Source organism: Vitis riparia, chromosome 13, assembly GCF_004353265.1.
Source record: "Vitis riparia cultivar Riparia Gloire de Montpellier isolate 1030 chromosome 13, EGFV_Vit.rip_1.0, whole genome shotgun sequence".
Taxonomy (NCBI): domain Eukaryota; kingdom Viridiplantae; phylum Streptophyta; class Magnoliopsida; order Vitales; family Vitaceae; genus Vitis; species Vitis riparia.
In genome coordinates, this window is record NC_048443.1 from 21,597,018 (window position 1) to 21,609,379 (window position 12,362).

Genomic DNA, 12,362 nt, shown 5'->3' on the forward strand with positions numbered 1-12,362 from the left:
TTCTTTGTTGGCAAACATCTTCAGACATCACCAGAAGAACAGAAGACTTAGAACGATGTCATCATATTAAAACATCATGAGGACGAAAGTGGAGGTGTTAGATAACTTCTATAAGCAACCTCATGGATTCCCCTTTTTTGCTATAGAGGGAGAAATTAGTCTTGAGATTACAATGGGAGAAAGAAGTAAAAAGAATCATATAATCAACATTTTTATTTACGCGTGAATGACGAATGAAAGATGTCATACGTTATTCCCAATTATACACTGCATAATGTTACACATATAAGCAGAAAAACATTGGCAACTAATAAGCACTCTACAGATAAGAACCTGAGGGGCTTCCTGTACCGTGTGTAAAGGAACTGACATTGGCTTCCCCCTAAATCTTATCGTTCGCTCTATGGCGTTTCCTTTTTTTTTTTTTTTTTTTTTTGGGTTACCTTTTTCTCCTCTTTTTACAGTATAGAGTAAGCTCGGATGACCTCAACAATCGGGGCTCGGCACAATGGGCACTTTCCTCCACCACGAACCAACTCATTTGCACATTTTGAACAAGTGCACATGTGCCCACATCTGTACATTTTTTTTCAACGGAAGACAGTTAAGAGAAGGGGAAGAAACAGCAACACGAAATTAAAGGTAGTTCCAAGATAGATCCCTGAGGGAAAAAGCACAAATAAGCAGGCATACCTGTACAATAGCGAGTCGATGTGGCTATCACAACAAACACAACAAGTTCCTTTCCTCACATGACCCCATTTAGATCCATCCTCCGATGTCTCTACACTCATCCCTGTGACAATTTTTCGTGGTTGCATGATATTTTATTCATCAGAACAAATCAATGGGATTAACACAAAGAAAAGGAATTTTTGAACAACTTGGGTTAAAAACAAAATTGAACATAGGAATTTCCCAAGAGAAGGAGGTGCAATTTTAGTTCCCACTCATTTAAGTGTTGTCACTTTTTTCCACGCAACAGCAAAGTACAAGAATAATTATTTTGGGATTGTAAACAAACCTTGTTCACCAGCTGATCGGTTCAGAGCAGCAGATACTTCCTGTCTGACTGAGCGCTGCAACTCCAGCTGCATATCCATGCAAGCCTCCAACATCCTCTGCATGTGATTCATGCCTTGCTGAAGCTTTGCCATATCTGCTCTCAGATCATTAATCATTTCCCATTCAATTCCTGCTCCATGTCAGCATGCACACTAAGTTCAAACTGGGAAATATTGAAATAGGTCTAGCACAAACACAATATCTTTAATAGGTTTGGGATTGACATGTATGTGCAGAAAATAGAAATAAACAACAAAGTTACTTGCTCAACCATCCAAGAGGAATTTGGGGGGAAAACATCAAGGCATTCTAATATGAGCAATTCACCGTCCGGATTCCCATCAAGTTCGTCATTAGTTAAACATGGGGATCAGCAAGCTAAACATTCCACTAATGACAGCAATATGGGAATGAAAACCGACAACCAAAATTTGATCAGAACACCAGACTGGATTGCTCAGAAATGAAGCCTCAGCAGTCATACGTCAATATGATACTTGTTTTAATTTATTAACAGTGTCTTCAGACATTTCCATGGAAATACCTGCCCTAGATATTGCTTTCCATACAAATCCACCAGGGATGTGGTTATCACAGAAAAATGTACTTATATTTGTCTCCCAAATTACAAAAAAAATCATTAAACATGCAAAGATAAATTATTAAGAGATACTGTCTCCTTTAGAAATTAAAATTAAATGAGTGGAGATGCTTCTTCATGGCAAATAAGTTTCTACTAGGACTGTAATAAAGATGATAGTCTTTATGCTTTTACATTAACTTCACTGTCCCTTTTATAAAAAATAAAAAAAATTAAATGACTGGAGATGCATCTTCGTGGCAAATAAGTTTCTACTAGGAATGTAATAAAGATGGTAGTCTTTATGCTTTCACATAATTTAATTGTAGATACTTTTAGTCTTTCAAGTTAGTATGTTGTTATTAAGAATCTAATAAAAGTGGAATATTTGCATTTATGCATTAGTTATTGAAGCAGATTATTTTGTTTTTATTAATGGTAAGTAAACTTTTATTAATATGATGACAAAGATGATATTGTGTATGCATTAGTAATTGTTGATATTATATATCTTATTTTATAAGTTTATATAAAAAAAATTGAAGGTACAAGTATTATAATATTAGATGACTTTCTAAATCAAAAATTATTTTGTACGAACAGTGGTTTTATTAGAAGTTCTTAATTATAATGTTATATACTACATTTTATAAGTTTTTTATGTATGTAGAATGCATGGAATTGATAGGTCATTATTAGAAATTTGGCATAAATTTGATCTCCATTCTTATTCAAACCAAACATCGAATGAAAATGGAAAATTATTTTATATATATATAGGTGAGAATGGAAAATAATTTTACAACATTGAATCTTCTTATTACCAATCACTAGAATTAGAAAAAATAATTCCTAGTTTTTCCATTTCAAGAATGGATAACTCATTCCACTACTTCATTCCATGAACCAAATGAGCCTCAAGTGAAAAGCATTCTTAGTAACCATAACCATAATTTTTGTTCAAGAAAATGCTATGAGAAAGGGTTAAATAAACCAGGTACTTTGTAATTGAAACAATCAAACCCATGTTAAGCAACTAGACAAAAAGCTTTTAAGAGATTTTGTGAGCTTTATTCTAATCTCATTTTGAAGAATAGTGGTGGTGCTTTGTAGTGGACTGAACATGTGCAGAAAATCTCATCAATGGGCTACTTGGGAGCCCCCAAGAACTGCTGGTTGGAAACAGGATTGTGATGAATCTAGGATTAACCAAAGCAATTCTGAAGAAGCGGTGATGTCATTACACGTACCTATAAGCAGGTCTTATTAGCAGGTTAAAGGAATTTAAGCAACACCTCCATTGTAGAAGAGTGTATTGCATGGAGAGGACTGAATAAAACAGCTAGTAAAGGACCTAGGACTTGGAAGTTGATGGAGACTTGAACATTGTAATGGGCAAATTTACCATTTGTGGAAGTATTCCTCATGGTATATTAGACACTTAAGAGATTTGAAACAATTTGATGATACACAGCAAAGCTAACAGGGGCATAAAAAATCCTACTCATCCTACTGTTGTGTTTCTCCTAATAGGCTCAGAAAATAGTTGATGTGAATACAACTGGGGAGATGTCATTAACTTATATGTAATCATTTTTCTACTAAAAAAGGAGATAGATGAGAGATGGCTCACAATTTCTGAACGATGCATGCTGTGACGAGGCCAATTAGTGTGATGTAAATCCTGGTGCCAAAGTGGCTGTGGTGGGGGTACTGGTGGAGATGGTAGCACCAATGAAGGTCTAGCAATGGAATCACGTTGATCCTCGTTCTGCTCATCCCTTTGCTGCTCCTCATCCTGCTCTGGTGACGCAGGAGTGGGCAAGTTTCTATGCAGATCCCAATCAATGGGCGCACGACCTTGCCTTTCCACATATGACTGTATTAATTGGTCTAAACTCTCACGAAAACCACTACGTAGAAGATTTGAGACACTTCTCCTGCCAAAAAAAAAACCCCACCATTGAGTAAATTACCAGAGCAAAAGGCGGCTAAAAGATGTGAAGGGGCCTTCTAACAGTAATCAAGTACCTGCTGAGAAGTTCTCTGAGTTCCATACTGTATACATTATCATCATCTGGTGGGTGGAATCGATTTGTTCTTCTAACTGGAACGGTACGTCGAGTTCTTGGAGGATCAGAAGGCCCTTCTGACCAACTTTCCACAGCTTCACGAGAGACATTCTCAGACCAACCCCCATGGGTTTCTTGTGGAACAACTTCACCTCCATGTACATTTCCTGGGCTTCCCTGGGGCCAATCATTAACTGAATTTTCCTGCCAAGTTCCGTCCATATCTTCTGCTGCGCCATCCCTCCAATCATTGAACTCATCATAGGTTGACTGTTGCCAGTTCTCCCTCTCATCTGCAGCAGCTTGTTCATGCCAATTCCCTCCTTGATTAGCAGTTTCTTGCCAATTCATGCTTTCAATAGGAGTGGTGCTTTCCATGTTTCCTGCAAGATCCTCCGGAAGTTGGATGTCATTTTCCTGACTCCTAGGTTGTGATTGCTCATTATTTTCATGTTGTAGCTCCTGTGAAGTGTTTGTTTGAGTCTGATTGTTTGTAGAATCATTGCTATTATTGTTAGTTTGAGTATCAGAATGGCTGCTTACTTGACCACGAACAATATTTTCCAATCTGGAGCGAAAACCTTCCCTGATTGATATATAAGGGGAATGGCATCAGTCCATTCAACTAACCATCATTGTAACTCTCATACTTGAATGAGTAAAAAGCAAAAAAAAACATAAACACAACTATCATGGATACACTTTGATAGAGGAGTTTCACAAACAAAAACACTAGAAACTTGGGCAGAGAAAGAATCGCCTCAAATTCCTTGCCTCTTCAGAATCCACAACACAGGCAACAGAAAATAATCTAGCAGGGAGAAACTTAGCGTACAAACTAAAACGATACTAACCTAAATGCTTATGAGAAATAAGGGTGTCTGTGTGTCCATATGCTCAAGTATATGCATGAAAGGGAGAGAGAGCAGATAATTCAAAGTATTAGATGATATCAGTACAATTCAGTCTGGAGGTATCCATTGAGAACATGGCCAGTCAAATACAATAATCCAGTATTGTTTAGTTTAGCGACAACTCAGTCTCAACTTGAATATGAATAGCTCAACTCACCTAGTCATGAAACAATTCAGCATCATAAAATGCAACTCAGATCCAATAAAAACAGGAGAAAAAAGAATCTCTACATTTTTCCAAGATTCCCTACAGCAATCAAGAAAAAATGCCCCCATGACTAGGAACAAGAAATTCAAAATAACTTGTTTGCTGACAGTTATTAACTTTTTATAATAACATTTCTTTTTATTGTTTTCAATTTTTGAAGACAAAAATAATTTTTATTGAGTAAGCTACAATTCCAATATGTTCTGATATACCAATTATCATAAATCAATATTGGGTATAAGAATACATATGGGAATGTTTAAAGAGTTTTAAATTCTTAATACTATCATAAACCGATCCAAACATGTGCTTTTTGTAACTATTGCAACAATGTCAAATGTGATAGATATCTTTTTCTTTTATTAGTTTATTGAGTCCATTCACATCAACTATTTTTCTGAAAAGTTTCATTATTTTCTAAAAAAAATTTATCCGTTCAATTAGCACATTATATGTAACATTGTTTTAGTAATGGTCTACAATAATATTAATAATTAAAAAAAAAATTATTTAATCATTACATATAATTTTTTTTTTTTTTCAAATATAAAAAGATGAAAAAAACAAATAGGAATAAGTATTTTGAAAATTTTAAAATAAATTTTCTAACTATTAAAAAATAAAATCATTTTAAAGCAATGAACACCTCTAAAAATATTTAGCTGTATTTTTCCCATCAAATTTACATAAATAAAAGTGAAGCAATTATAAAAAATGAAAATGTTTATTATTATTTTTATTTTTATTTTTATTTTTTGAATCAGCATATCTAAAAATGAATATGTTTTCCATACCCATATTCATTTCCAATTTTCATATCAATATTCATATCCTATTTATTTCATACAACCTCAAATGTCCATCAAATACCCATTACCCATTAAACACAAATACACATTATCCATAACCCAAATTCTAATCAAATGTCCATTACTTATTTAAACCCAAATACCATTCCCATTCTCTGTAAAGATACCCATTCCATGTCCCAACAGGAGATGGATCAACCACTGATGTACCAATCCATCTCTCCATTTGATTTCTAAAGTCTGAACTACAGATGAATCAGCCATGGATGAAGATCCAGACACTAATGTCTGAACTAACAGAGATCAACCATGGATGAAGACTCAAGACTCATCTCAGAGCATCATGTGAATCCCGAGACTACCAATTCAATAAAATTGTTTCCAGAGTCAACCAAATATTGAACTCAGTTATCTGTCCAGTAACAGGCATGGCCAAGGCAGATACAACTCGGCCAAGATTTTGAGCCTTGATTTGTGCTGCTCATCTCATTCTGAACATCTTAATTAGATCCTATATGTGTGTGTGTGTATATATATATATATATGAAATAATTAGATTCCCTCAACCTTCTTGCTCTATCATTGCAAGATTTCACATTGCACCTTTTTTAATGGAAGAGATATCGGAATGCAATCATGATGCTTTATAAAGAGAGTCAAGGGAAATGTATTTGGGTGAAGAAAGGGATGTGGAATGGTGGTTTCTAATTTGTCTCATAACCTAAACCATCATGTGAGTTTTCTGAGTGAACGGATGGAAATGTTTATGCTAAAAGACAAGATTTTCCTTAGCCTTCTGCTCTCGTATATTAGTTTGGATCATTTCTGAATAGAGTTGAATATTTCATACCTATATCTCATGCAGTCATGCAATAGACTGGAAGTAGCCCACATAGTTCACTGCAGGATAATATTATGTACTAAACAATTTATCTTACAAATTAGTCATTCCATCTTCAATGTAAATTCTTCATTATGTCTTATTTTTTTCCCCCTAATTTAAGTACAAATTTCTTAAACATCTAAGTGCTCATTGAATTCTTTTGTCACTAGAACCATCCCAAAAGATACAAGCCACTACAATAAAGCGAGATATGGCACATGCTAAATATAACCTAGAAAACATAAAGAAAAAATATTTTGAACCAAAAAATGAAAAAGAAATGCCATACCTTAAACCAGAAACAGTATGCCGTTGCCTTAATTGGACTAACTCACTTGCCGCCATTGAAGGCGGTCTCTCCTCTTCAATAGGTCTTTCATTCCGCAAGAATCTACCTCTGAGAAATGACTGGAATTCTTACAGCGTCAAATTAATATGCCATGGCTATATATGCAAGGGGAAAAAATAATGGCTCAAAAGGGAAATTCTGCAAGGCTTGGGTAACAAATTAAAAAATAAATCATTCATTGTGTTGATTCCATGAAATGTGCAAAACATAACATAAAGATCAACTGAATGTAAAACAACACTTCGTAAGTACCAATGCCTTTTTTCAAAAATAACATTAGAAACAACATAACTGAACACTGCAAGGAATTGTAATCATTTCATACACACCTTTAGAAGTGAAGATATGTGATTAGAAAGGAACTTTTTAGGAGAGCAAAAAACACATAACTATTGGTTTAGTGATAGCAACGGAATTCAACACCAATCCATCAATGTATATTACTTGAGGATGGAAAAAAATTTGATCAGGAGCCCATTTTTTACTTTTATTCAAGACATATCATGGAGAAGCATTCAAATATTCCAAATTCTCAACCCATTTATACATCCATGTATACTTTTTCTTACCAACAAACTGAATGATTTTTTTGATAGACAACAAGAACATGCATTAATAAGCACCAAAAAGGAGGGGGAGTGCCCTACGTATACAGGTTGTATACACAGAAACAAGCCAAACACACCTCAAACAAAAAAAGACCACACAAACAAAACAAAACAAAACAAAGTTAACCACAAAAAAGAGTATCTAGAAAAATCAACACAGAGGGGAAATCTTGCTCCAAAGAATCCCTAGTCCACTCAAAAAGAGTCCGAAAGAAGAGATCCTTTAAACCTTGATCAGACAGTTCTTCATCTTTGAAGGTTCTTCGATTATGCTCTTTCCAAACACACCAAAATAAGCAAATGGGAGCCAAGCGCCAAACTGCTCTATTCTTCTTTTGAAACCCCTTAACTTTCCATTGAAGGAGGAGTTTGGCAATTTTCTGCTATTCTATTCACTAAAAGGAAGGAAAATGCTATAAAATGAAATAAAAATCAGCCCAAGAAAAAGCACCAAAACAAATTGAGAATGGGAACATGCCAACCGAGTAAATTCATGTACAAGGTGAACTACAATGATATCAAATCTAGACCAGCCCAGATGACTAATGGTCAAATGTGTCTTGCTTTCATTGGAACTAATCAATGTTGCATTTTGGATTTAGATTTAAAGTCTATTTATAGATTTGGGTAAGGTTAAATGTATTCAAGCTTTTAATTAAATGATAATTATTTTAAAAAAAAAACTCCAGTCAGAAGACAGAACCAAAAGTAGCATTTAAAAAAATAAAAAGAAAAACCAGGGGCTTGATAAACTCCATACTTCCAACTAACATACATGTTTTTCATTTTTTAATAGGAGGAGGAGAATCGAATAGAAACATCAAGCAAAAGAAGGAATAGAAATAGCAGTCTAAACAACAGATACATATATTGTACTTCTTTCTGCACTCTACAAACTACTTTTTATTTCAATTAGAACAAACTTGCCAGCCAAAAGTAAATAGAACACTGGAGATATTAATTTATCAAGAAGAATACTTAACTAACACAGAATGTCCAAATATATAGACAGGATAAACTAAGCACAAGACAATATTAACCTCCAGAGATCTCCAATTGTGATTTTAGTGATAGCAAACAAACCCAGGAATGTTGGATTTCTATTAGCTGAAATTCATAGCATTTGATGTTGATGGAGAACATGTAGAGTACTTACACATGGGATGAAAATTAGAACATAAGCAAACAACTGCAAAACAAATAAATGACATGAAAGATTAGAACTGACCTGAATGCGGTTACGATGAGCAAAGTCAGAAACAGCCCGATGCTCCAGCAAACCCTGAAGTTCCCTCTGTCTTTCTGTCTCGATCCTCACAAGCAAATCAAGCAGTGCTTGTCTTCCGCGGAATCTGAGTACGTCCCTGCGAATATGCTCTGGTTGGCCTTCATCTTGATCAGCAACCAGCCCTTCACGAGCTCTGTCAACTTGAGCTCCAACTCCAGCAATTTGACCTTCCCTTCTTCCCCCACGAGACCCTCTCTGCTGACTTGCCATTTGCACCCATTCTCTAATATTTCTCACCCTTTCACGCTCTGTTTCACCAAGCCATTCTGCTCTAGGACTATTGTTCCTTCGTGTTACATTAGTGGAATGATCACTCATTCCACTATCCATCCATCCCCGAACAATTTGCCTCACCCTCTCCCTCTCAATTTCCCCAATATCAGGAGATTGCTCTCGGCTAGACCCGTTATTTTCCGCCCGATCATTTGGTTGCTCCACTTGATCATGTGACCAAGTCCCATAATCATTCTCACTCTCGCTTACATCCTCCAAACTACCCTGATTCTCACTGCCCCGACTCTCTGACATAATCGATGCATTAGTATTAGATTCAACACTCCTTTGCTGCCTCAATCTTTCCCTCACTCTTTCCCTGGCATGATCCAATACATGTTCATCTTCCAACTCCCGCCACATTTGCAAAATTGAAGAAGCTTGACTACTAGGCCTGTCAACAGCCCCTTGTCTCGAAGTTGGAGACTGAGACCCCCTCAAAAATGAAAAATCTAGTGTGGAAACTGAATGCAAACCTGCAAGTGCCATCAACTCTGTCTCACGATTCCTTCTCTCAATGGTGGTTATCATTTCCTGTGCCTGTCGTGCAGCCCACCTGCTCAAAATCCGTGAGTGACGACGACGAGCTGCAGACGACTCAGCCAAATCATCCCCTTCAAGATCTGACCTCCTTCTCCTTCGTACAAGCTGATCACCCTCTTCATCCTCATCCTCCGGATTACGCGTAGTGCTACACGAAGCAAATGACATACAATCATCCAAATGCCCACGCATCAACTCCTCCAATCCCCTTTCAAAATCACTCCGGGCATCTGTGCTTTCAGGCTTCTGTTGCAGTGGTTGAAAATCCGTCATTTCCACCCAATCCCTACCCCACTCCCCACCAACACCGCCACAGTCAAACACCACCCCAACCCCCTCAATCCACAAAATACACACAATCCTCCATCCGCACGCCTAAAACAAACAAAGATCTTGTAACTGAAATGTTATGCAACCTCCTCAGGAAGAGAACCACACCCTAAATTCCCCTTCGGTGGCCGAAATAAACATGGGAAAAGAAAGAAAAACCTAGAGCTCAAGTGGCTCTCCTAAAAAAAATCCCAATTTTCCCTTCAATTCTCCTCTTTCCCCCACAATTTCCCCGCAACCAAAACGTAGAAGAAACCTCACCCCAAAAACTCATCCAAAATCATTCAAAAACAGTGCCTAATCTGACGGAGATCAAAAATAAACTGCTCGACCCACATAATCAAACCAAAAAAAATATAAAAATCAAACCAAAGCTTCAAAAAATTAAGATGAAAATCGAGATTAAGATAATTAAGGAATGAGGCCATTGAATTAACAAACGTACCTGAGAAGCTGCCTGGTGTTGTTGCTAGGTCCCAGGAGTGAGAAGCCAGAAACCCAAACCCAAACCCTAACCTTTTTCAACAGAGAGAAAATGATGGAAACTATGAAAGAGAAAATTGGTTGAAGAATGAAAGAAGAGATCGAAAGAAGGTGTGATGTTTAGATTTATTTACATATTTATATCTTATCTTAAAAAATATAATAAATATTAAATACAGAGAAATCTAGAGAGAGAAAATATGAGAAAGAGAGTTGTTGGAAGGAGAGAGAATGAGAGCGAGAGTGTGAGAGAGAAAGAGATTTTTTTTTTAATACCATTATTTTTTTTTTTAATCCCTTTAATTTTTCTTCCAATTTTTTAAATACAAATAAAGAGCCGCGGATCTTCAGGGCGCCGATCTGCAAATCACTGACACGTAATTGTCTTTTTCTCTTTGCATTCGATACATATTTCCACTAATTAAGTTTCTGCCCCCATCTTTTACAAATTTACAAGTTGGTGGCCCAAAAGTTTTATCTATTTGCCCGTGTTTCCACTTCCCAGTTTCAACTTTTATTTATTAACATTAATAACCTGTCGGCCAAAGAAGATAATGCAGTAAGATTGGGTGGATATAATCAAATTAAAATTATTGTAGTGATTGTGAAATATGCATGGAATTTATTTTATATACACCAATAATTATTTTTAAATTACCTTTTAATATTAAAATTCATTGATTTAGGAACCGTTTTTTAGATAATTTTTCATCTTCAAAACAAAAAATACAGAAAACACATGATAATCAATTTTTATTTTTTTAAAACAAAAAATATGTGTTTTCAATTTCAATAGAAAATATTACGTTTTCAAATAACATCTTTTAGTTATTTTTTATTTTATTTTTTATAACTATTTTAATAAATAATTATACAAATATGTAGAATGATTAAAAATAAAAAAAATTATTTTTAAAAATATTAAAAATAAATTAAAAACACTTTAAGTTTTAAAATAAACTTTTGTTCTATAAAATTCAAATAACAGTTTTCAAAAAAAAATTCAAAATTATTTTTTAAAATATTTACCAAACATACCCTTATTTTTATATTATTGATTATTTTGGATTTTTCATGTTTTAATATTTTTTTTAATTATTTTTTATATAGTACACAATATTCTTAATTTTTGGATTTTTTTTTATGGTTAGGGGATTAATTTTTGGACCCAAAATTAGAAATGGAAAAATAAAATAATGGGGAAGTATATGATATCTAAATTATGGAAATTATAAAATTAGGTAGATGTGACACTATATGAACATAAATATAAGATATGTATTGGACACTTAACCTTTGTGAGTGAGTGACGAAGTATTGTTTTAAATATGTGACAGTGCCGTATGCGTCAAGGAAACCAATATGGACACAAATCTACAAACTGTTTATTTAATTCTCTCTATTTTTAAATACTACCTTCATATTAATTTAATTTTGATTATTAATTTTTTAAATGAAGTTTGATAATATTTTCAAAAATAAATTTATTCTAAATAAGAGTTATATTTGATTAATGAAGAAAGATAATGTAAAGGATTTGGATTTAGTTTGAGTTATCTCAAATGAGATAGCATCTATCAATTCGATATTATTTTAAATTTTGATAAATACATTTATTAATATAAAAATACTCTAAATATTACATAGAACTACATCTCATGTCATGGAATAACAAGAAATATTTCCACAAAACATTTTACTTAAGAAATAATGGGTGGTTGGTTTAGGAATTTTTTTCAAAAATTGTTTTGAAAATATAGTTTTCAAAATCAATTTTATGATATTTTTTAAAATAAAAGTCTTTCAATTTCTTTGTTGTGTTTCGCAGTGTTTTATTTTTACTCGTTATTTGTATTTATCTTATTATTTTTTAGAATATTTTTTAAAAGATACATGAAAATAACTAAATTTTAGTTTATAAAAATTATCAAACATATTCTCGTGTTTTTTTTTTCTA

The 12,362-nt window shown here is 34.2% G+C and overlaps 1 protein-coding gene across 3 annotated transcripts; it reads right to left on the minus strand.

Moving 5' to 3' along the window:
• Positions 1 to 186: 186 nt before the first annotated feature.
• Positions 187 to 10,571, minus strand: LOC117928576. 3 transcript variants are annotated; one of them, XM_034848493.1, is made up of 9 exons: positions 10,368 to 10,571; positions 8,717 to 10,245; positions 6,821 to 6,939; positions 4,261 to 4,303; positions 3,677 to 4,179; positions 3,283 to 3,585; positions 1,025 to 1,194; positions 694 to 796; positions 187 to 576 (listed from the first exon to the last, which is right to left on the minus strand). In XM_034848493.1, the coding sequence occupies exons 2-9, from the start codon at positions 9,863 to 9,865 to the stop codon at positions 459 to 461; spliced, it is 2,508 nt and encodes an 835-aa protein (XP_034704384.1). In that variant the 5' UTR covers positions 9,866 to 10,245; positions 10,368 to 10,571; the 3' UTR covers positions 187 to 458. The 3 variants fall into 3 exon arrangements, with proteins under 3 accessions (XP_034704384.1, XP_034704383.1, XP_034704381.1); XM_034848492.1 differs by having other exon boundaries at positions 3,677 to 4,303; positions 8,717 to 9,967; positions 10,368 to 10,570; XM_034848490.1 differs by having other exon boundaries at positions 3,677 to 4,303; positions 10,368 to 10,570.
• Positions 10,572 to 12,362: the final 1,791 nt, after the last annotated feature.